Consider the following 25,435-nt stretch of genomic DNA (forward strand, 5'->3'; position numbering starts at 1 on the left):
CACTACCTGTAGGCTCTGCATACACAGGGTCACTACCTGTAGGCTTTGCACTGCACACACAGGGTCACTACCTGTAGGTTCTGCACTCCATTCACAGGGTCATGGACCTGGATGACAGCCTATAAACACTTGGTGAATGAATACCTGACTCTTCCCAGTACTTCCTGTCTGGTTTTCCCACCTGTACTTCCTGCCTGGCCAATCAGCATTTATTTAAAATATGATTGACAGAATACAGACAATTCCCCCGCACCATATTATTTAAATTTTTTCATAAAATATATTTTGATCACGTTCTTTCCCCTTTTCTAATTGCTCTCAGATCTTCTCCCTCCTCCCAAACCACCCAATGTCATGTTCTCTCATAAAACCAAAAACAACACAATAAAAAGCAAACCAAAACAATAAACACACACATACACGCACACACGCACACATGCACACAACGCAAACCCATGGAATTTGTTTTGTATTGGCCTTTGAATCATAAACTGGCTACTTACACATATATGTATGTGTACATATATATATATATTCAACACAATTAAAATATCAACCTTTATCTCTATATAAATGTGTATTAATGACTTGATTCATATGATAGTGGGAATGTAATGGCTAAAGGAAATGCACTTTGTGCTAGGCATCTGTCTTTGGTATCCACCATTCATTCTTCTTTGACTTAGTCCTTGGAAGAAAAGTTCCTAGCAACACTGACTCAATGACCTCCACCCAAAATGTCCAGTCATGACCATCTACTTGCTATGATAAACCAACTGCATTCTTTGTTTTTGTAAATTTCTTACACAGATATCCAAAGATTGTTTTGAGTGACCTTAGTCACTTAAACTTGCCAGAATAGACCAACTTTTGCTTGCTTGAAGGTCTTCTTGTGGTTTTGCCCTTAAAAAACCCTTTCCCCATATCCCTCCTTCATGACATGCCCAAGATTCAGCTTTAAGGCTATCATCTTGCTAGCAGCTAACCAATAAGTCTTTTAACTATAATTAGACTAAGTCTATAGTTTTTCCCAGGGGTCACAAACTCCACAGCAATACTGTCATGAAGCTGCTCATTGCAAGGGCACTCGGAACATCTTTCAGAATGATTGGCCAAATTTTCTCCTACTGGAGAGGTTGTGGACCGGCCATCTCCAGCCTCTCTAGTTCCATGAGACTGCAGACTTCAGAATGTATCTCCCTCCCCAAGCAACTTGTATCTTAAAAGGAGTCACATGATTCAACAGAATTTTCATTTAGACAGTGTCTTAAGGGTAAAAATGCCACTGTATACAATTATAGATTTAAAATTATTTTAAATAAACATTTTATGGAGGGATTCTGAACTAACTGGTGACTAACAAAGTGAGACAGACAACTTAACAGGAAGGTAATGCTGTGCCTTCTGGAAGGAAGGGGACCACTGACAACATTCTTGAGGATGGGCTGGAGAGATGGCTCCACAGTTAAGATCACATCACTGCTCTTCCAGTGGATCCGAGTTCAGTTCTCACCACCCACATCTCAGGTTCACAACCAGCGGAACTCCAGCTCAGGGGGCTCTGACTCCTCTGGCCTCTGTGAATACCTGCACTCATGTGCTCACACCCACACATGTACACAGAATTAACAAAAGTAAATTAGAAAGTCTTGATGATGCCATGAAAATGTTTGTTTTAGGAATTTTTATTCCTTTAATTGCTATGCATATGGGTGTTTTGTCTGCATGTGCGTTTGTGTACTGTGTGCATGGAGTGCCCTGGGCTGCCAGGAGGAGGCACTGGATCACTTGGGACTGTGGTGATGAGCTGCCCTGTGGATGCTGGGACTTGAACCTGGGTCCTCCAGAAGAGCAGTAAATGCCGTTAATCATTGAACCATCGCTCCAGCCCTAATACTTATACTTTAAGGAGTAAAATTATGTGGATGATGGGTATAATCATCTGTTTAACTATAAAAGCATCATGCTATACATACATTTATTAATAATCATTGTGCTCTTAAGTGTACTTAATTAAAAATAAAACTGAAAACCAATCTAGAAGTAACTTGTGTTTTTCAAATTGGCTTAGGAGTTAAAAAAAAAAAAACCAAACATTCCTTGAAGTCATTTCTCGGTTTTGCTTTTCCTCTATGCACAATTCATCTGGACCCTATTTGGCACTGAGGGCTGACTGAGAGTAGCCAACTCTGGGGTGACCAGCAGGAGTGAGAGTGGCTGCTCCTGCGTCCACTATTGTGACATCACCAAGCCAACCAGGGGGCCGTGCTTTCTGAGGTTCACACACCCCTTCACACTGACCATGCGGTTATTTTTATGATTTTTTTCTTCCCTTCATTTGTGTTTCTTTCCTGCACCATAAGTATGTCTTTACACAATCTAGAAAACCTGCCAATGACAGTTTGTCAACAGGGACCCTCCAATAGGTGACACCAAAGATCCCAATCCAGGAAAGTCTGCCCATGTCAGAACACGCATCGCCGTTCAGGTTGTAATACTCCCCAAATAGTTACACATGTTAAGATTTTCATTCAATAAAATAGCAAAAAGTAGCTTAATGAGAACATAAATGGCTTATTTAGAAAACTTTAGAATATTAATCTAAAAGACTAATGAACCATGTTAGCTACAAGAGAGCATTGGGGGCAAAAGGCCACAGAAACCCAGACTGAAAGGGGGAGAAACAAGTACGCAGGCCTGAATGCAGTCCAGGGCACATTCATTCTCTAACTCCAAGTCTGTTGTGAGGTCTGGTCCCCGGCACCTGTCCACCTGTGGCAGAGACAAACCAACAAGCTCCGCTATTTCCGCGGACTCCGGCTGGCCTGCTCACCCAGCTTTCTTCTCAGGGGCTGTGTCACACCACGCTCTCCCACACAGTCCTGCTCAGAGGGTAGCACTTCTTCCTGGAGACTGTGCTGAGCTCCCCTAGTGGCCAGCTGAGATTCCAGGGTCTTAATTCTGAGTTCCATCTCACCTATTGTGACCACTTCATCCGCGTCTCTTAAATCCTTAGTGTTGTTTTGATGTCTTGCTTGGATCTGAAGCAAAAAGTACAAAATTCCCAAATAATTAACTTTCGACAACTACTTTGCTCTTGTTCCCTTTAGTTAAGAATCATCAGCTCACAGGCAGTTGTAAGTATGTTAAATAAGATCCTGGGATTTAAAATTTTTATTACTAATGTCATCTGCCTTATATTTAACACATAAAGCCAGCATGGTGGCACGTGGGAGACAGAGACAGAGACAGGTAGATCTCTGAATTTGAGGTCAGTCTGGTCTATATAATGAATGCCTGTCTCAAACAAAACAAACAAACAAACCAAAACCCGATTAAAGCCGGGTAGTGGTGGCAGCTTTAATCCCAGCACTCGGGAGGCAGAGACAGGTGCATCTCTGTGAGTTTGAGACCAACCTGGCCTACAAAGCAAGTTCCAGGAAAGCCAGAGCTGTTATACAGAGAAACCCTGTCTTGAAAAATCATACCCACATCCACACACAAAACCCCAAACCCCAAAACCAAAAACTATTAAAAATTTTAAAACATAAAAATGGTATATTGTTTTCCTTTGAACCTGGAGCCCTGTGTTCTGAGTCACCCCCATGCTAGCTCCAATGTAGTTTCATAAGTCACAGAACAAAAGAATAAACTCAAAAACATTTTAAAAACATAACTGCAAATGAAGGAAATATTTAAGAGTGTGTTTTAATTTTCATATAGAACTTTTTTCTTCTCAATTGTCTTAAGACACAAATGATTGTCTAATTAAAATATTGTGGAAGATCAATAATATTTTTTGTAAGCTTGTTACTAACCTAGGCATATCTGGGATGAAGGAACCTCCCTTGACGCATTACCTCCATTGCGTTGGCCTGTGGGCAAGGATATATGGAGATCAAGCCTGCCCTGCTTCACTGGAGCTCCTGCGTTAGTTTCTTTCGGTGTGAGTAGGACCTGGAAGCCTGTTATAAACACGTGCCTCCTGTCTTAGGGTTGCTATTGCTGTGATGAAACCCCAGGACCAAGAGAAGTTGTGGAAGAAAGGGTCTATTTGGTTTACACTTCCAAGTCCATCGTGGAAGGAAGTCGGGGCAGGAACTCACACAGGACAGGAACCTGGAGACAGGAGCTGATGCAGAGCGCATGGAGGAGTGCGGCTTATAGGTTTGCTCCCTATGCCTGGCTCACCTGCTTCCTTATAGATCTCAGGACCCCCACCCACGGGGGGCACCACCCCTAATTGAAGGCCAGAAGTCCTCCTCATCAATCACTAATTAAGAAACCCGGATCTTGTGAAGGCATTTTCTTTGTTTTATTTTGTTTGTTTGTTTGAGATGGTTTCTCTGTGTAGCCCTGGCTGTTCTGGAATGTCTGTAGCCCATGCTGGACTACATAAGAGATCCACCAGTCTCTGCCTCCTGAGTGCTGGGAGTAAAGGTGTGCACCACACTGCCCAGCTGGAGGTGTTCTCTTAACTGAGGTTCCCTCCTCTTAAATCACTTTTACTTGTGTCTAGTTGACATAAAAGAAGCCAGTTTACCTCCCCTAGCTATTTTCAATCAGTGGTTTGTTTTACAGCAATAGAAAAGCAAACCAGAATAATGGCATATACTGAAAACTTTGAAGAGACAGATGCTGTTCAGAAATCTACAAAGTCAACTGCTATGGGAAGAGGAGGAAACGCAAGGGATATAGTCCACATTACCACTGTGCTGAGATGAATTCAAGCACGTCGCTCTGTTCGGGTTACACAGCTCTCACCACCTACCGCGTGTCCCCGCATCCAGCCTCTGCAGTGAAGAACTTCTTCTTCTAAGTTCTTGTGGTTCTCGAGGAGGCGTCCACACTTCTTTTGTTCCGATTTCATCGCTGCTAGCTCCTGCTCCATGAACTGAAGCTTTACAACCGTGTGTAGACACTTGTAAGATGTAGTTTCCCAAGTTTCTCTCAGCTTGTAGAGCTTCATGAGTAAAAAAAATACGGTTTCACGGCGAAGGATGTAAACTGAGACTGGTCCAGGGCAGTCGACAACTGATGCCAGCCCAGCTGTAAGAAACTAAAGCTACACTCTATAACGACTGTTAGAATGAACTCCATCTAATTAGCCTGAAAATAAGCAAAATTAAACCCAGCAGAATGACGGAAATATGCTCTTTACACAATCCTCTTCATCAGACACCTCCACCTGAATCATGCTGTCATTTTCCATGCCTAGTTTATTCTTTCCTTGATAACATGATAAGTTACACACCAGCAGAGGTTTCTGGCCTGTTCCTCCCCAATGTTCAGTGCCTGCAATTTCTTTTCTTCCTCCCTCCCTCCCTTCTTTCTTTTCTTTTTTTGTGGTTTTTTAAATATTTATTTATTTATTATGTATACAATATTCTGTCTGTGTGTATGTCTACAGGCCAGAAGAGGGCACCAGACCTCATTACAGATGGTTGTGAACCACCATGTGGTTGCCGGGAATTGAACTCAGGACATTTGGAAGAGCAGGCAATGCTCTTAACCACTGAGCCATCTCTCCAGCTCCGGTGGGTTTTGTTTGTTTGTTTGTTTTGTTTCTTTTTTTGTGGTTTTTTTTTTTTGAGACAGGATTTCTCCGTGTAGCTCTGGCTGTCCCAGAAGTCACTCTGTAGCCCTAGCTGTCCCTGAATTCAACGATCTGCCTGCCTCTGTCTCCTGAGTGCTGGAATTAAATCCATCACCACCTGGCTAGCAATATGATTTTGTTTGTTTTTAAAACAAAAATATTCTGATTTGAGACCATTGCCTTGCAAACTTTTAACTCATTTCACAAAACACAGGAGCGCGTTGAATGACAATAGCGACAAACCGTGGTTGGCTGTGTTGGGACAATGGCTGTACTGGGATAATAGAACAGCAGGGTAAGTGGGATCTAACTAAACTTCCTTTTAGTTATAATAATGGTCTATGGTTGTGGTTTTACAACCCGACCCCTGAGTGTGAGCTTGTTTTACTAACTGGTCTCTAGATGGGTGTTTTGTTAACGCAGGATCTCACTGTGTGTCCCTCATTAGCCTGGAACTCTCTGTGTAGTCTGGTCTGGCCTTGAACTCACAGACATCCATTTGCTTTTGCTTCCCAAGTGCTGGGATTAAGGCTATAACTTGCACATGACTTTCCCTAGGGGAGCAATACTTAGGGATCATAATTGCTATGATCATAATTTCCTTGCCATGTTCCCTGGTTACTACAGGATGTTTAGGGCTGTACTCTGGACACGAGTTTCTCCCAATGGGCTGACCTATTGCCCTGTGATCTTGGGTTGAGCTGTGCGGCTCTAGTGGGTTAGACACAAGGAGGTGAAAGAAGGAACTGTGGTGCCCCAGAATGAAGTGGGTGCTGTGAAGAGGTTCTAGTACAAAGTCAGATATCAGGTGCTTATCACTTCCTCCTTGCTGGGCGAGAAAGAGATTCATAGGGCCTGGGAAGCCGAGGAAGCCCACAGGCTCAGGAAACTCACTCAGATTACATGGTGGGCAAAGCCTTTCTCAGAGGTTTGAAAGCAGGAATTGCTGGGGAGAGGTGCTCTCCAGCAGAGTGGCCTTCATGCTGTGAGGGGAACATGGGCTGCAACTTTCACTCATGAGACCGGTCTTTGGGGTGACACAGCTGCCTTTGTCACCCACACTCCTGTCCGTTACAGAAAATCCATTAGGCTTGGGTAGAGCTTTTTATTTCTTTCTCTTTTCTTTGTTGGTTTTTGGGATAAGGTCTTTTTATTATGTAGCTAAGTCTGTCCAGAAACTCACCATGTAGACCAGGCTGGCCTCGAACTCACAGAGAACCACCTGCTTCTACTTACTTCATGAGCAATGGGATTAAAGGCATATGCCACCATGCCTAGCTTTGGATTCTTCTTCTTCTTCTTCTTTTTTTTTTTTTTTTTTTTTTTTTTTTTTGTCTGTCATCTAGACCCCATCTCTCCAGAAAACTCGCACAACACCACATCAAAAGAGAATCCAACTGCCAACTGCAGGAGTCGTTTACCTGAAGCTGACATTGCATCCCTTTTCTTAGTTGGTAAAACACTGACGTGAGCTAAAAGGAAGCGATAAAACTTAAAAGCTGTCAGCGGATTCTGTGACCATGATTTGAGGAAATGAGAGCAAAAAGGGAATTATTAGGTGAGAGCCCAACTGTTTCAATGGAGAAGAGAGAAAGAACCAGCCATCTTTAAAGGCCAGATCTTATTGTGTTACGGAATAAGCCAGGAATAAGCTGGGCACATTAGCTTCGGCTGATAAAGAGCTTTCCATCCCTGAGAGCAAAGGGCCTGAAGGGGGCCAGACCCTCCTCAGCTGCACACAGCGGGGCTAACCCCTCCTCAGCTGCACACAGCGGGGCTAACCCCTCCTCAGCTGCACACAGCGGGGCTAACCCCTCCTCAGCTGCACACAGCGGGGCTAACCCCTCCTCAGCTGCACACAGCGGGGCTAACCCCTCCTCAGCTGCACACAGCGGGGCTAACCCCTCCTCAGCTGCACACAGCGGGGCTAACCCCTCCTCAGCTGCACACAGCGGAGCTAACCCCTCCTCAGCTGCACGCAGGGGAGCTAACCCCTCCTCAGCTGCACGCAGGGGAGCTAACCCCTCCTCAGCTGCACACAGCGGGGCTAACCCCTCCTCAGCTGCACACAGCGGGGCTAACCCCTCCTCAGCTGCACACAGCGGGGCTAACCCCTCCTCAGCTGTACGCAGGGGGGCTAACCCCTCCTCAGCTGTACGCAGGGGGGCTAACCCCTCCTCAGCTGCACACAGCGGGGCTAACCCTTTCTCAGCTGCACCCAGGGGAATTAACCCCTCCTTAGCTATATCCAGGGGGGCTAACCCCTCCTCAGCTGCACACAGGGGGCCTAACCCCTCCTCAGCTGCATGAAGGACCTGACTTTTTATGGTCAGAGCCCCAGGTGGGTTCAGGTCAGAAGAGTAACAGGTGACACCGTAGCAACTGGGGTTGCTGATAGCTTTTTGACTGCTCTTTCTTGATTGGCCCCATTTCTAACCTTATTTGCATGCCAGTCAGGGCCCAGGGCCCATAATTTCTTATGTTCTGGGGCTACAAGAACAGAAGGCTTGAGAACTCAAGAGAGGAGTCAGAGAGAGGACTGCTTGCATGACTGAACTGCCCCCTGCACAGAGCTCTCTTGACTGAAGCCTTCTGGAAGTGCCTGCCCCGCTGCTACTCTGGTCTGTGAACTGCAGGCTTGTTCTGCAAGAGACTGTTCCTGGTTGGCACTGATGCCCTCTAAGAGCCTTCCAGCTGTGACATGTGCAGTCACTTGTTTGGCACCAAGAAGTCTGCTGAGGGCTTACAGCTGGCATACTACCAACCTTTCTCTGGGGTCATCCTGTTGCCATGGAGGATCTTGGGGTTCTTATTTTCCCATTCATATTGTTATTCCCTCATGGCAAATATATTACCCTTAGTTTTCCTTTGCTGTCTTTCCAGCAGGATAGGTGACAAGAGCAGGAGGGACAGTCTACTATGTCTTCTACTGTCCCTTTAAGAAGGTGAAGATCGACCAGATAAGCAAATTAAACAGATCTATAACAGTTGAAGAAATAGAAACAGTCATCAAAAGTATCCCAACCAAAAAAAACCCAGGACCAGATGGTTTCAGCTCAGAATTCTATAAGACTTTCAAAGAAGAATACTCCTCAATTATTCCAATACTCCTCAAATTATTCCACACAACAGAGACAGAAGGAATATTGCCAAATTCTTTTTATGAGGCTACAATTACCCTGATAACAAAACCACAGAAAGACATTACTAAGAAAGAGAATTACAGACCAATCTCACTCATGAACATTGATAAAATACTGGCAAATCAAATCCAAGATTCCAACAAATCAGAACCATCATCCACCATGATTAAGTTGGCTTCATCCCACAGATGCAGGGATGGTTCAATACACAAATGTAACATGATGGGGCCTGCTTGTTGGGGTTTTTGTCCCGCCCAGTACCCCACAGCTGGCAAGCCCCAAAAAAAATCACATAGAGATCTCTATAGGTTATAAAGCTGATTGGCCCATTAGGTCAGGCTACTTATTAGCTCTTGTAACGTATATTAACCCATTATTCTGATCTATTTTAGCCACCTGGCTCAGTACCTTTTCCAGCTGACTAGTTACATCCTGCTTCTTCGGTGATCTGGGCAGGAGTGGGAGGAATCAACTTCCTCCTTCCCAGAATTCTCCTGTTCTCATTGCATCACCTCTACTTCCTGTCTGGTTTTCCCACCTATACTTCCTGCCTGGCCAATCAGCGTTTATTTAAAACATGATTGACAGAATACAGACAATTCTCTCGCACCACATGAAAATCTGTCAACGTAATCCACCATATAAACAAGCTGAAAAATAAAAACCACATGATCATCTCATTAGATGCAGAAAAAGCTTTTGACAAAATACAACATCCCTTCATGATAAAGGTCTTGAAGAGAGCAGGGATACAAGGAACATACCTAAACATAATTGAGGCAATATATAGCAAGCTAACAGTCAACATCAAACTATATGGAGAGAAACTCCCAACGATTCCACTGAAATCAGGAACAAGACAAAGTTGTCCATTCTCTCCATATCTATTCAATATAGTTCTTGAGGTCCTGGCTACAGCAATAAGACACCAAAGGGAGATCAAGGGGATACAAATTGGAAAAGAAGTCAAACTCTCACTGTTTGCTGATGATATGATAGTTTACATAAGCGACCCCAAAAATTCTACCAAGGAACTTCTACAACTCATAAACATTTTCAGCAATGTAGCAGGATACAAGATTAACTCAAAAAAAAAAAAACCAGTAGCCCTCCTGTACACATATGATAAAAGGGCTGTGGAAGAAATCAGAGAAGCAACATCCTTCACAATAACCACAACTAGCATAAAATATCCCGGAGTAACTCTAACCAAACAAGTGGAAGACTTGTATGGCAAGAACTTTAAATCTTTGAAGAAAGAAATTGAAGACACCAGAAAGTGGAAAGATCTCCCATGCTCTTGGGTAGGCAGAATTTAACATAGTAAAAATGTCAATCTTACCAAAAGTAATCTACAGATTCAATGCAATGTCCATCAAAATCCCAGCAAAATTCTTCAAAGACCTCGAAAGAACGGTACTCACTCAACTTCATATGGAAAAGCAAAAAGCCCAATATAGCCAAAAAGAATCCTGTACAATAAAAGAACTTCTGGAGGCATCACAATCCCTGACTTCAAACTCTACTACAGAGCTACAGTACTGAAAACAGCCTGGTATTGGCATAAGAACAGACAGGAGGACCAATGGAACTGAATAGAAGACCCGGACATCAATCCACACATCTTCGAACACCAGATTTTTGACAAAGAAGCAAAAAATATCAAATGGAAAAAGAAAGCATATTTAACAAGTGGTCCTGGCATAACTGGATGTCAATATGTAGAAGAATGAAAATAGACCCATACCTATCACCATGCACAAAACTCAAGTCCAAATGGATCAAAGACCTCAACATAAAGCCAGCCACACTGAACCTTATAGAAGAGAAAGTGGGAAGTACACTTGAACGCAATGGTACTCTTCTTAAATACAACCCCAGCAGCACAGACACTGAGAGAAACAATTAATAAATGGGACCTCCTGAAACTGAAAAGCTTCTGTAAAGCAAAGGACATGGTCAACAAGACAAAACGACAGCCTACAGAATGAGAAAAGATCTTCACTAACCCCACATCAGACAAAGGTCTCATCTCCAAAATATACAAAAAACTCAAGAAACTGATCACCAAAAGAACACATAATTCAATAAAAAAATGGAGTACAGACCTAAACAGAGAACTCTCAACAGAGGGTTCTAAAATGGATGAAAGACACATAAGGAAATGTTCAACATCCTTAGTAATCAGGGAAATGCAAATCAAAACAACTCTGAGATTCCATCTTACACCTGTAAGAATGGCCAAGATCAAAAACACTGATGACAACTTATGCTAGAGAGGTTGTGGGGAAAAGGGAACACTCCTGCATTGCTGGTGGGAATGCAAGCTGGTACAACCCCTTAGGACGTCAGTGTGGCGATTTCTCAGAAAATTAGGAAACAACCTTCCTCAAGACTCAGTAATACCACTTTTGGGTATATATCCAAAGGATGCTCAGTTGTGCCGCAAGGACATGTGCTCAACTATATTCATAGCAGCTTTGTTTGTCATAGCCAGAACCTGGAAACAACCTAAATGCTCCTACACCGAGGAATGGATAAGAAAAATGTGGTACATTTACACAATGGAGTACTACACAGCAGAAAAAAATAACAACATCTTGATTTTGCAGGAAAATGGATGGAGCTAGAAAACATCATTTTGAGTGAGGTAACCCAGACACAGAAAGACAGTTGTAACATGGAGGGCTGGCTTGTTGGGGTTTCTGTCCCTCCCAGTATCCCAACAGCCAGCAAACAACAAAGAAAATAACATAGAGTCTACATTAGGTTATAAACTGATTGGCCTATTAGGTCAGGCTACTTATTAGTTCTTATAACTTATCTTAACCCATTATTCTGATCTATGTTAGCCACATGGGCTCAGTACCTTTCTCGGTGTGACAGCTTACATGTTGCCTCTTCGGTGGTCTGTACAGGAATGGCTGAGAGAGCTTCTGCTTCCAGAATACTCCCAGTCTCTTTGCTCCACCCCTACTTCCTGTCTGGCTTTCCCGCCTATACTGCCTGCCTGGCCAATCAGTGTTTTATTAAAATATGATTAACAGAATACAGATAATTCTCCCGCACCAGACAGTTATCACATGTACTCACTTATAGGTGGTTTTTAAACATAAAGCAAAGAAAGCCATCCTACAAACTACAATTCCAGAGAATTTAGACAACAATGAGGACACTTAGAGAGACTTACATAGATCTAATCTACATGGGAAGTAGAAAGTAGGAAAAGACAAGATCTCCTGAGTAAATTGGGAGCATGGGGACCTTGGGGGAGGGCTGAAGTGGGGAGGGGAAAGGCAAGGAGGGGAGCAGAGAAAAATGTAGAGCTCAATAAATATTAAAAAAAAAGAAGGAGAAGGTCTACACCAGAATGAAGTTATCACTTCCACCCCAGCAACTTGTTACAGAAGACAGCTGGCAATAAGCCACACACTCCTGAAAAGGGTTCTCACCTGAGAAATCGACTTGATTTGGTCCTGGCTTGCGGGACCCAAAGCAAACTCACACGTTTATTATCAATTGACTCTCAACAAAATGCTGCATAACCATGCTTAAGAACAATATTTTTAGCTATGGTGGTGGACGCCTTTAATCCCAGCACTCAGAGGCAGGCAGATCTCTGTGAGTTCGAGGCTAGCCTGGTCTATAAGAGCTAGTTCCAGGACAATTTTTTTTCCAACAAGAAATGATTCTGGGGCAACTTGGTATCCATACGTGAAAAAAAATCAACTGCTGGTGACTATGAAACACCACCAAAAAAATTCACTCAGAATGCAACATTAAAAGTATGAAATGAGATGCGCAAACTCTAAGAAAAGGACATGGGCGCACGTCGTTGTGACTGGATCAGACAAGACTTTGTGGTAGGACATTAAAGCCTAACAGCTCCATCACCATGCGCAGTGTGCTTCAGACACCGCCAAGGAGAGCAAGGCAAGATGGCTAGAAGAAAATACTGGCGAGTTCATGTGCCTGATGTAGACTCACATCCAAGACATACAAGGGACGACAAACACCAGCGAAAGGTTAATCCAATTTAAAACCGGAGAAACAATCTATCTAGACCTCCTCTATGAGGTACACTAACGGCCGGCCAATAGGCTCAAGGAGACCCCTGTGCTCCACATGTTAGGGGAATGCAGATGTGACCCACACACCACTTCAAGGAAACCTGGTTTAGTTAAAAAGGAGAGTAGGCTCAGTGGTTAAGAGCATTGCCTGCTCTTCCAAAGGTCCTGAGTTCAATTCCAGGCAACCACATAGTGGCTCACAACCATCTGTAATGAGGTCTGGTGCCCTCTTCTGGCCTGCAGACACACACACAGACAGAATATTGTGTACACAGACAGAAAATTGTGGGGCCAGGGCCATCACTAACTGCATTCTCAACAAATAACAATTCTAAAATATATATTCACCAAAACTACACAAAAAACCAACAATATTTTATCACCACTAATAATCTTAAGCACAATAATCCTACCCCTATCTCCCCTGCTCCTATAAACAGAAGTTTAGGATAGTCCAAGAGCCTTCAAAGCCCTAAGCAAACCCACAAAGTTTAACTTCTGATAAGAACTGCAAGACTACATCTAATGAGTACAAATATATTGCTTTAATTAAGCCAAATCCTCAACTAGATTGATAGGACTCAAACCTATAAACTTTTAGTTAACAGTTAAACACCCTAGACTGGCTTCAATCTACTTCTCCCACCTATCAGAAAGGGGGTAGGAGAAGCCTTAGGAGAGTCAGTTCTCTACACCTTCGAATTTGCAATTCGATGTGATTATCACCTGAAGGCTTGGTAAAAAGAGGCTTTATCCTCTGTGCTTGGATTTACAGTCTAATGCTTTACTCAGCCATTTTACTTATGCTCATTAATCGCTGACTATTCTCTACCAATCATAAAGACATCGGGACTCTATATCTTCTATTTGGGGCCTGAGCAGGAATAGTAGGGACAGCCCTTAGTATCCTAATTCGAGCAGAACTTGGGCAACCAGGTGCCCTATTAGGTGATGATCAGATCTATAATGTAATCGTCACAGCCCACGCTGTGATTAAGTACTCACATATTTCTAACCTGGACTATTCATAAGTCATTATACCTCTTTCTGAAATGACACACAAATTCACGATAGCTTGGTTTCGACTATGACTTAAATGGCCATTTAAGTAAAGTCCACATGTTGAGATATGGAGAGGGGGCATGTGTATCAGAGAGGTTTTTTCTGTTCAGTAATAAAAGAGTGTGACTGAAGCTTGTGTGCACAGTGCTGTCTTAACTCCTGGCATCAATTTGTCTTCAGTGTCCCTCTTCGAAAGGAGAGGCTTAAAATAAAGTAACAACAAGGAAAACAAACAAACAAACAAAGGGGGACAGAGAAAGAAACCTGGATCTGATAGAGCTTATTCACATTTCATATCCATCATACTTTCCCTGATAACTGCCTTTCGTGCATGCCTTTCACAAACTGTTATTGGGAATTGCTGGAGACCATCTTAAGACTGTAAACCAACATTGTCTTGCTATAGTCTTGGATGAAGAGTAGAAGCTCGACAGGGGGAATTGGTGGGGACTTGAGATTCCTGTAGGTTGGCGACTCTTCCTAATCTAATGACCTCTTCTAAAACGCCAAAGAAATAGTTTCAAAACTCAACAGGAAAATTTATGTATTTATATATTTATCCAAAGCAAGAGATATTGAATCTTACAGATTATTGAAATTACCTCATGCCTTAGTGTACTAATTGGGATATGCATATCAAATTGGCTGGTTTTTAAATCTCCAGGACTCCTAAGTTCTCTGTCTTCATGCTTATTTAGCTTCTTTTGTGTCTCCTCAAAGAGTTTCTTAAATCTGTAAAAATGTACAGAATTGGCATATGAGTGTTTCCAGCTCAATATTTAATAATGTAAGCAGATTATATGCAATATCATAAAAGGAACAAAACTGTAAGTTATGAATATCTCATTTGTTTCAGCCTAAAATGATTTGAAAGCATTCTAATGAAATTATAATCTTTAAGTAAATTTTGTGTGTGTGTGTGTTTGCCTACATGTATGTATGTGTACCACATGCATGCCTGATGTTCACGGAGGCCAAAAGAGGGTGTCAGATCTCCAGGCCTGGAGCTACAGATGGTTATGACTCACCATGAGGGTAGTAGCAACTGAACCTGCGTCCTCTGGAAGAGCAGCAAACGCTCTTAACCATGGAGCCCTCTCTCCTGCCTGAAATTATAATCTTATTTTTTGAAATTAAAATAGAATTATATAGTTTTTCTCCTTTTTTTTCCTTCCCACCAACCCTTCCCATGTACCCCTCTTTCTCCTTCTCAAATTCATGGCTTCTATTTCTTTAAATGATGTTACATGTATTTAGTTCTAAATATATGCATATACCTGCTCAGCACATATAATGTTACTTGTATGTATACAGTTTCAGAGCAGCCAGTCGGAGGGCTCTTCCCTGGGGAGGACTGCTTCTTCCACGCCCTGCGTTTCTTATTGCCTGCAGCTGAGGCTCTATGAGATTCCCTCTTCCAGAACCTCACAGATTTGTATTTATCAAGATTTTCTTTTTTGGTCTAAAATGTTATTTATCTTTGGGAATGTGATATGGGCTTATAGAAACTGTAGTCCACAGTGGAGTCCACATGTGGGAGTATTCTGCAGGAGTCTCTTAAGTCCATCTTGATCTACCTTTCAACTTAGCCCTGCAGTTTTTAGGTTTATTTAAACTGTGAGCCTGGGCATCACATGCACGTCTCTTTACAAGAGACATACTGTATTCTTGAAAGAATATCCCATTTGTTAATTTCCATGGCCTTTGCCATCTCTTCAAATTTGTCTTAAATACCACTCAGTCAGAAGAGCATTTAGGTGCTCCTAATTGTTTTTCAGCTCCCATCTGCTTGCTGTATTTCCCCCATCCTTCCATTCTCGGTGTGTATATTTGACTGCACTGTTTCTTATAGAAGATAGGACTATTGCTACCCTTACTAGGGTCAGATCAGAAGGGTCGCTCCAGCTTCAAAGCTCTTCAGATTGACTTTCACTGAAAAGTTATCACAGATCTACCAAGGCAAGATCCCCCAATACCTCCATCTTTTATTGATAGACAATCCCAGGAACAACCTTCACAATCTACAAGCAATTTGTATAATAGCATCCAAAGAACCTGACAGAGATGTAATCTAGGGGCTGGAGAAATGACCCTAAGCTTAGGAGCTCTCCATGCTCTTGCAGAGGATCTAAGTTTCGGTTCCAGCATCCACATGGCAGCTCACAACCACATGCTCCCCTCCAGTTTGAGGGGAGCCGACACCCTCTTCTGGTGGTCACAGGCATACAAGTGGTGCACAGACACGTGTGCAGACATAACACTCATAAAATAAGTTACAACACCAAGGGCTCATCTCTAAAATACACGCACAGGAACAATATGAAGTGAACTCAGGAGGTTGTATTTATACATATATACACACGGATGTAACAATAAAAATGAAAGAAAAAGAGGCTATGAATTTGAGGGGGAATTGGGGGACATGAGAGGAGTCAGAGGAAGGGGAAATAAGAAGCAAATATGGCACTCATATATGAAATCCTCAAAAATATGAAATAATAAAAAATTACGATGAAGCTAATTAATGCTGAAAAAATTTAAAATATCAAAATCTTACCCAGTTAGCTCCACCACCAATTCCTCATTTTTATCCATCTGTTTTTCCAGAGCACATTCTAGAGATTGTGTTTGCTGAACGAGTTTCTTTGTTTCATCTCCAAGCTTTAAAAAAATTATAAAAATACTTAAAAGAATCAGGAGTCTTATTCTTATTTTATAAAAATCATCTCTTATATGATTATGAGTAATATGCTTTTGTATAAGTCTGTAGCGTTCCACTTAGGGTCAAATCAAAAAATAACTTCTCAAAACCGACTCTCATCCATTTATATATTTATCCTTAATTTTAAAAGAAATTTATAATTTTTTCTTTGTGCCCTCATCTGTGTTCATGTGTATGAATACATGCCACGTGTGTGCAGGAGCCTGCAGAGGTCATAAGAGGGTGCCGGAGGTACTGGAGCTGCAGCTACAGATCACTGTGAGCCACCAGAGTGGGTGCTGGGAACTGAGCCTGGATCCTCTAGAAGAGCAGCCAGTACTCCTAACTGATGAGCCATCTCTCAGGTCCCCCGCTTTACTTTTTATAGAATTTACATTTTTGTGTGTGTGTTTCTTTTTTTTCTTTCTTTTTTAAAAAAACAAACTTTTTTCATTATACATACCAATCCCAGTTCCCACTTCCTCCCCTCTTCCTATTCCCTCCACATACCCGCCTACCCCATCCCCATACACTTGGACTATGTGGAAGGTCCAAGGCCCTCCTACTATATCTAGGCTAAGCAAGGTATCCTTCCAAAGAAAATGGGTTCCAAAACGACAGTACAAGCAGTAGGGATAAATCCTGGTGCCACTGTCAGTGACCCCTCAGTCCGCCCTAGCCATGCAACTGTCACCCACATTCAGAGGGACTAGTTTGGCCCTATGCTGGTTCCTTTCCTGTCTGGCCACAGTTGGTGAGCTCCCCATAGCTCTGGTAAGCTGTTTCAGTGGGTGCCCCATCATGGTCTTGACCTCTTTGTTCATATGCTTATGCCTCCCCCTCTTCGACTGGACTTTGGGAGCTCAGCCAAGTGTTCTGCCTCTGTTTCCATCAGCTGCTGGTGACGTTTCTGTGGTGACATTTAAGAGAGTCACCAATCTGATTACAGGGCAAGGCCAGTTCGGGCACCCTCTCCACTATTGCTTCGTGTCTTAGCTGGGGTCATCCTTGTGGATTCCTGGGAATTTCTCTAGTGCCAGGCTTTTTGCTAGTCCCATAATGGCTCCCTCAATCAGGATATCTCTTTCCTTGCTCTCTGTCTCTGACTTTCCCCATCTTGACTATCCCATCCCTCAAGTTCTCCTTCCCTTCCCCCCCTCCTCCCCTTCCACCTTCCATTTCCCCCAACCCCCATGCTCCCAATTTTGTCAGGAGATCTTGTCTATTTCCTCTTCCCAGGGAAATCTATATATATTTTTCTTAGGGTTCACCTTGCTGCTTAGCTCTCTAGGGTCGTGAACTATAGGCTCACTATCCTTTGCTTTACACCTAGTATCCACTTATGAGCGAGTACATACCATGTTCATCTTTCTGGGTCTGGGTTACCTCACTCAGGATAATATTTTCTAGTTCTGTTCATTTGCATGCAAATATCAAGATGTCTTTATTTTTTTTAACCGCTGAGTAGGACTCCACTGTGTAAATGTACCACATTTTGTTTATCCATTCTTTGGTTGACGGGCATCTAGGTTGCTTACAGGTTCTGGCTATTATAAATAATACTGCTATGAACATAGTTAAACAAATGTCCTTGTAGTATGGTTGAGCATCCTTTGGGTATATGTCCAAGAGTGGTATTGCTTGGTCCTGAGGTAGGTTGATTCCCAATTTTCTGAGAGACCACCATACTGATTTCCAGAGTGGTTGTACAAGTTTGCATTCTCACCAGCAATGGGGGAGTGTTCCCCTTACTCTGCATCCTCTCCAACATAAGCTGTCATCAGTGTTTTTGATCTTAGCAATTCTGAGAGGTGTAAGATGGTATCTCAGAGTTGTTTTAATTCGCATTTCCCTGATGGCTAAGGATGATGAACATTTCCTTACGTGTCCTTTGGCCATTTGCGATTATTCTGTTAAGAATTCTCTGTTTAGTTCTGTGCCGCATCTTTTAACTGGGTTATTTTAACTGGATTAACTAATGTCTTGACTCCTTTATATATTCTGGAGATCAGTCCTCTGTCTGATGTGAGGTTGGTGAAGATCTTAGTAAGCTGCCTTTTGTCTTATTGACTGTGTCCTTTGCTTTACAGAAGCTTTTCAGTTTCAGGAGGTCCCATTTTTTTATTTTTGCTTTCAGCGTCTGTGCTACAGGTGTAATATTTAGGAAGTGATCTTCTGTGCCCATGCATTGAAAGCTACTTCTCACTTTCTCTTCTATCAGGTTCATTGTGGTCAGATTTATATTGAGGTTTTTAATCCATTTGGACTTGAATTTTGTGCATGGGGATAGATATGGATCTATTTGCATTTTTCTACATGTCAACATCCAGTTATGCCAGCACCATTTGTTGAAGATGCTTTCTTTTTTCCATTATATAACATTATATAATTTCAGCCTCTTTGTCAAAAATAGGTGTTGATATGTGTGTGGATTAGTATCCAGGTCTCTGATTTGGTTCTATTGGTCCACCTGTCTGTGTTTAAACTAATACCAGTAGAATTTACATTCTTATAATTTGTTGAGTCATTCTCACCTGCCTTCAGGATGAGAAAATATTCATTCTCTGTAAGAATTCTCCTGTAAGTTTGGAATTTTCTTCTTCATTTACTACTTTTCTTTAAGAAGTGTCTTCATGTTAACACTACACAGTATAAACTCTGCTTCATTCCTCATGATTCCCTACCATCCAGACTAAACCCTCCCGGTGGGTTCCAATATTCCTTAATACAGAGTTTATCTAAAAATCTTTTTGTCACCTAGCACCTTCTACTAACTTAAAATCTGATTTTAAAAAGGATTTATTTTGTTTTACGTACATGTGTGAGAGTCTGCAAGTATGTATGTGTACCTGATGCACATGGAGGGCATCAGTTCCCCTGTGACTAGAGTTCCAGATGGTTGTGAACACCACATGGGTTCTGGGAATGGCACCTGGGCTTCTTCATGAATTTCACTGGAGATGCTCATGGTGTTCTAGCCCAGTCCTCGTGGATTACCACCCATCATCCACTACTGCATGGACTCCATCAAAGATGCTCATGGTGTTCTAGCACAGTCCTCGTGGATTACCACCCTTCATTCACTACTGCACGGACTCCATCAGAGATGCTCATGGTGTTCTAGCACAGTCCTCGTGGGTTACCGCCCATCCACTACTGAATGGACTCCATCAGAGATGCTCATGGTGTTCTAGCTCAATCTTCGTGGATTACCACCCATCATCCCCTAGTGCAGGGATTCCATTAGGGATGCTAATGTGTGTATTTCCTGCTGGTTTTGTTTGGCACTACTTTGAAAGTCACACTTTCTAGACTTTGGCAAGGTGGAGCTGTGGTCCAGAATCTCTGTCTTGTTTCTCTTTCTAAGTAGTAGACGTTTTCATGCACACATCACCAGCCGTTTCCCTTTCTTTTCCTTTGCTACACTGACAACCTTGGGTAAATGTTCCGAAATTCATTGGGTAAATGGAAACTAAACAACTATATATTGCTGGAAGCCATTTTCCACCCACCCCAGACAATTTTCACAAAACTATTAAGTTGCATGTGTAAAATATTTCGGCTCTGGTAATCTCTGGCATATTGAGGACACTCTGGAGGAGTTAATGGCTGCTGATGGAGCTGGGGGGATAAAAACTCTTATCTCTTTTTTGTCAGAGTAGGGCTCCAAGAGGCTATTGTTTCTAAGCCTAATTCCTTATACATTTTGGGACAAACTGTAAAATATGCCTCATTTTTTAAAGGTTTATTTTACTTTATGTTGTAGAAATGTTTCGTGTGCATGTGTGTGTGTGTGTGTGTGTGTGTGTGTGTGTACTGTGTGCATGCCTTGTGTCCCTGTAGGTTGGAGATGGTATCATGGAAGCGGACTTACAGGCAGTTTGGAGCCATCATGTGGGTGCTGGGAATGAAAACTGGGTCCTCTGCAAGAGCATCGAGGGCTTTTAACTGCTAAGCCATCTGTCTAGCCACTGCCTCATTCTGTTTGAATAAGCTAAATGGGCCTGATATCCTGCTATACAACTCTCAGACTTCACTGTTTCAATTCAGTGCATTTCTGTGCGACACTTAGTAAAAGAATGTCCTTGGCATTCTCATTCGCAGAAGACCCTTCAACATGTTCTCCTTTCTGTTGTGTGAAAAGCATCCAAATAAAATGGGGCCAGTTTCTAAGAAATCTAGGACTATTTTTCAGTGCTCCTTCCTGATGTGGAAGACCGGGAGCCCCAGTTTCTGTGGTGTTGTCACTAACAAGGGACCCACACAGCACCTGCTTTTCAGAGTTACCAGGTTACAGGGCCAGCCACATTCTGGCTCCAAGTGGTGCTCATGCTGTCATCATGGGATGGTGATGTCTGGGAAGGCAGTGTGGGAATCGGGAGAATTCCCTTCTGTCTACATTCCACTTCAGTGATGGCCAGTGAAGGCTCTACTACCCAGACAGAAGAGACTACAGTATGAACAGCCACCTAGAGAAGACATTTTTAGTGTGGCAGAAGGAAACAAAACTTACCGAACCTTCATGCAGTAGTTGATTCTGAATCTGTGCAAGTTTTGCTGATTGCTCCCTCAGTGTAATTTTTAACTTGGAAAGTCGAATTTCAAGCCTAAAATGCATTTGGTAATGATTCACATATATAGTTTTAAAAGACATGATCACAATTTATGAACTAACATCTGAAAGAATAATTTCATTATTTATGTCTGAAAAGCATGTGGTTTGGACATTTTTATCTTCTTCCTGCTGTGTTTTGTGGATAATGTGCATAATCGTGCAAATTTGCACGTTTATTTTTTGCACGGTTTAGAACCAAGCCCTTCAACTTGGTACACACAGAAATACTAAGCTGTCCAGCTGAGCTGCATCCAAGACTTAGACAATGCATTTCAACCATCATAATTCTGAAAGAGTTTTCTGGCTTCCCAAAAGGGCACTTATTAACATAAGGGCTAGATTTTCTATACTACACTGTTCTTTCTGCAAAGCTCACAGGACTCTGTGTACCACTCTACTTTATACCTTTGTAAGCTGGCTTGCGTCTTCCCAGAACTCTGTGCTGTCTCTGAGAGCTGGTCCTGTAGTCCCTGCAACTAAAATGAGCAATAAAAGAGGAAGCTGTTAAGACCATCGGTCTGCTCTTTACCCCGGATATTGCCCATGGGAACGTCTGTCCTGTAACTGTAGAATTAACTGAGCTGGAACACCAGGACTTTATTTCCACCATGCCCAAATCAATACTATCTGCCATCTACAGATAACTAACGTATATTTACTCTAACACTGAGGCACATATTATTGCATATGCAAATCGACAGAACTGGTAAAATGTGGAAATTTGTATGTCTGAATTTCCATAAATACCTCAAAACCCATAATTTGAAAAATTAATTTATATCTACATATGTGAATGATCACAGGGATATATATGCTAGTGATGATAAAAACTAACATGATATTTTAGATGAAAACAAGATGTTTGTTTTAGGAAATGCTTTGAGAGGTGTTCTGTTTTAGCTACAGTTTGGGATAACTATTTAAATTTAGTCTTCCTACTTTTAATCCACTGTCATGTAATGAGGTACAACTCTCAACTTCGTGTAGCCGCATGCTTTCATGTTTTCAGTGAATTGGCAAGCAATACCTTTGTTCCTGATATTTTTCTGCTAGTCACAGGTATTTATCTAAAACCACACAAAATTGAAGCGAGCCAACTAATATCAAGCCCTCAAAAATATAGAATTTTACTCAGAATGAATTTACCTGTCTCAAATCATTTTCTATGGCCTTTGCATCTGCAATCATTTTTCCAATTTCCGGGTGTTGAGTCTGTTCCACATTTTCACAGTATTGCTCCTCTTTTCTGCTCAACTGCATCTTCTTTTGTTGAAACACAGACTCAGCATGTTCTTGCTTCTCACCTTGTTTTAAGGGAAACCTGAAGTATTAAAACATATTACAACTAATTTTTAGGAAAAACGTTCATTGTGGGATGTGATTTTATTATACTAACAAACCAACTTATTTATTACCCTTCAAAATAACTGAATAAGTTGACTTGAAATAAAATTTCATCACCAAAAAATGTGTCAGATGTGCCTCAAAATGATTCTCATTGCAAAGGAGAACTTCCAGATGTTCACACACTAGGGTCACTCTGTAGCCATAACCCAAGACCCAGAGAAGAAATTTAGTATCCATTATCTCTCATTCTGTTTGTTCATAACACAAGCCTATCACAATATTATTTATTGCACAAGAAACTTGATGGTCTTTTGTGAACAACACATGACCTGCTCATTCAACAGCATTGAGTAGTTCATAGAAATATGAATTAATTTTATCAATATATGAAAGAGATACTGAATAAATTAACCAGTGACCTTCATTTTCTTTTTATATTATTTGTGTTAAAAGTACAGATGGGGCCTAGCTTAACAGCCTCTAGAGGGCTTGTCATTCATGGCTACCTTTGTTGGATCCCTAGCAATGTAAATAAGCAAATAATTCAAGAGTATAAGTTTTAAAATATTTCAGTTGAGAGATGATTTTCTCATACTTTTTGCTTGGAGCTATCAATGAATATTAAGCTTTCTTTAGAACAAGTAACATTTATTGATCCAAGCCTTTAAAAATAATTCCTATACTTTGAACAAGTAATTGTATATGGATGATTTTCCAAAATATTTAGAAATTTAGAAAACAAATTCAAATGGAATTTTTTGCAGCATCAATTGTAACAGAAAAGTCTGAGAATGACACAAATTCTCAGTCCTAAGTGAATAATAGAACTCAGCATAGCCACTTGAATTTCAGTTTTAAAAATTATGAATTTGTTTATTTAAAATGCTCATAGCTAAATGAGTTGGTTCCACTTTCTCCAATAATTCTACACCTCACAGGACTGAAAATATTTTTCTTCTATAGGGCACTAAACCTTAAGCCAGCAATGATGAAAATTCTACTTCAGATCTATAATACAATATGATTGTTCAGCTGTTTCTTCAAGACTAAGATGTCACAGGGCTGAAGAGAAGACTTAGTGGTGAAAAACACTGTCTGCTCTTGCACAGGACCCGGGTTGGATTGCTAACCCTCAGAAAGTGGCTCACAGTCATCTGTAACTCTAGGTCCAGGCAATCTGATGCCCTCTTCTGGCCTCTGGGGGCATTGCATGCATGTGGTACACGGATGCACACACAGATGCACACACATATACATATAGCATGAAAATAAAAATTTTAATTAAAAAACCAAATAAGATATCATGCCTCAAAGAGTAGATGTCTTCCGATTCTCCTCCTCTATGCTGTACCCAGGATTTTACTTCTGTCTGTTCTCTCTGCCCTCCGCTAGCCCTGTTTTCCATGCTCTCAAGTTTTCTTGTAAGCAGTTTGCAGTGACTGTTCTTAAGTTCCATCAGTCTTTCATACGAATGAATCACATCCCAGAGTTTCAGCAGGCTGATAGAGTCTGTATGAGAGAGGACAGCAGGAGAATAAATTACACATGAGCATATTTTGTACATAGGGACCACGTCCTCACAGTCAGCCACTCATACGTTGAACAAGCACCATGTGCCTCTAATGACAATCACACAGTTTGGAATCGTGCAGATAAAACAAGTGAGGCCTTGTGTGGTGGCCCTTCTCCGCTGCAGCTTGACTACATCTGGGGTTAACTAAAAGCCAAATGGTTAGACACACCTGTAGTGTTTTTCTTAATTAAATAATTTGAAGTGGGAAAACCTACTTCTAATCGAGATCTTCTGAGGTGGGAAGATCCCCCTCTAATCTGGACCACACCTTCTGCTTGATGCCTATAGGAAGGACACGGGAGAAGGAAGCTTGTTCTCTATTTGCCTGCTTGCTCTCTAGCAAGTCCACTCCTCCACTGGCATTAGAGCCTGCTTCTTTAGGATTCTAGCATATGCTAAGGGCCAGTTCAGACATCCAGCCTCATGGACTGAACAACTACTGGATTCCTGGACCTTCTGTTGGTAGACAGCCATTGTTGGACTAGCTGGACCACAGCCTATTAGTCATTCTAATACATTCCCTTTATATAAATGTATTCATTCTATGAGTTCTGTTACTCCAGAGGACCCTGACTAATACACCTCATTTTTGTTTAGTTTCAAATACAGAGGAGAAGTGACATAAAATGTGCATTATATTCAGATAAATGAGCATTATATATTCACATAAACACTGTAAGAGACAGTCCTATGATCACCTATGAAAATTAATATAAAACGGGCTCAAGGCAGATGTGTCAAGGAGGAAAAAGCTACCCTGAGAAATGGAGGATGAGCTGGAGTCAGTGACATAGAGAAAGTGAAGCTCTCTAGCTGGTCCATTCATTTGTGGAGATTCCATTGCAATCTATTTCCAGTCAAGATGGTGTAACAGATACAGATTTTATTTCAACATGAAACAACAAGAAAACCAAAACAGCAAAAATATTTGCTTTGACAATTATTAAGAAAATGGATTATTATGATAACAATCTATGATTGACAGACAGAAAACAGATGAGAAAGGCTCCCAATGTCATCTCTCCCTGTAGAAAGATGGCTCAGGCAGAAAACAAGAAGAACGAACTGATGTGGAGTCTCCTGGATTCTCTGTGGTGAGGGAGGTGAGTCTGCAGAGATCACAGGGCAGAACACAGGAGGGAAGAGAGCAGTGTGGCAGGATGCAGGAAGGAAGAGAGCAGTGTGGCAGGATGCAGGAGGGAAGAGAGCAGTGTGGCAGGATGCAGGAGGGAAGAGAGCAGTGTGGCAGGATGCAGGAGGGAAGAGAACAGTGTGGCAGGATGCAGGAGGGAAGAGAACAGTGTGACAGGATGCAGGAGGGAAGAGAG

General features: G+C 41.9%; 1 protein-coding gene across 1 annotated transcript in view; it reads right to left on the bottom strand.

Annotated features, from left to right (window-relative positions):
• Window positions 1-1,233: 1,233 nt before the first annotated feature.
• Window positions 1,234-25,435, bottom strand: part of LOC148121190 (uncharacterized) — a 53,490-nt gene continuing 29,288 nt past the window's right edge. The window contains exons 7-14 of the mRNA XM_087909482.1: window positions 23,842-24,043; window positions 22,334-22,508; window positions 21,593-21,663; window positions 21,086-21,179; window positions 16,429-16,532; window positions 14,474-14,603; window positions 4,772-4,963; window positions 1,234-3,041 (exon numbers count right to left, since the gene is read on the bottom strand). Coding sequence (XP_087765608.1) covers window positions 2,802-3,041; window positions 4,772-4,963; window positions 14,474-14,603; window positions 16,429-16,532; window positions 21,086-21,179; window positions 21,593-21,663; window positions 22,334-22,508; window positions 23,842-24,043 — 1,208 coding nt within the window. The 3' untranslated portion in view covers window positions 1,234-2,801. The remainder of the gene's footprint in view (window positions 3,042-4,771; window positions 4,964-14,473; window positions 14,604-16,428; window positions 16,533-21,085; window positions 21,180-21,592; window positions 21,664-22,333; window positions 22,509-23,841; window positions 24,044-25,435) is intronic.

This window comes from Myodes glareolus, chromosome 8 (genome assembly GCF_982192425.1).
Source record: "Myodes glareolus chromosome 8, mMyoGla1.1, whole genome shotgun sequence".
Classification (NCBI taxonomy): Eukaryota; Metazoa; Chordata; class Mammalia; order Rodentia; family Cricetidae; genus Myodes; species Myodes glareolus.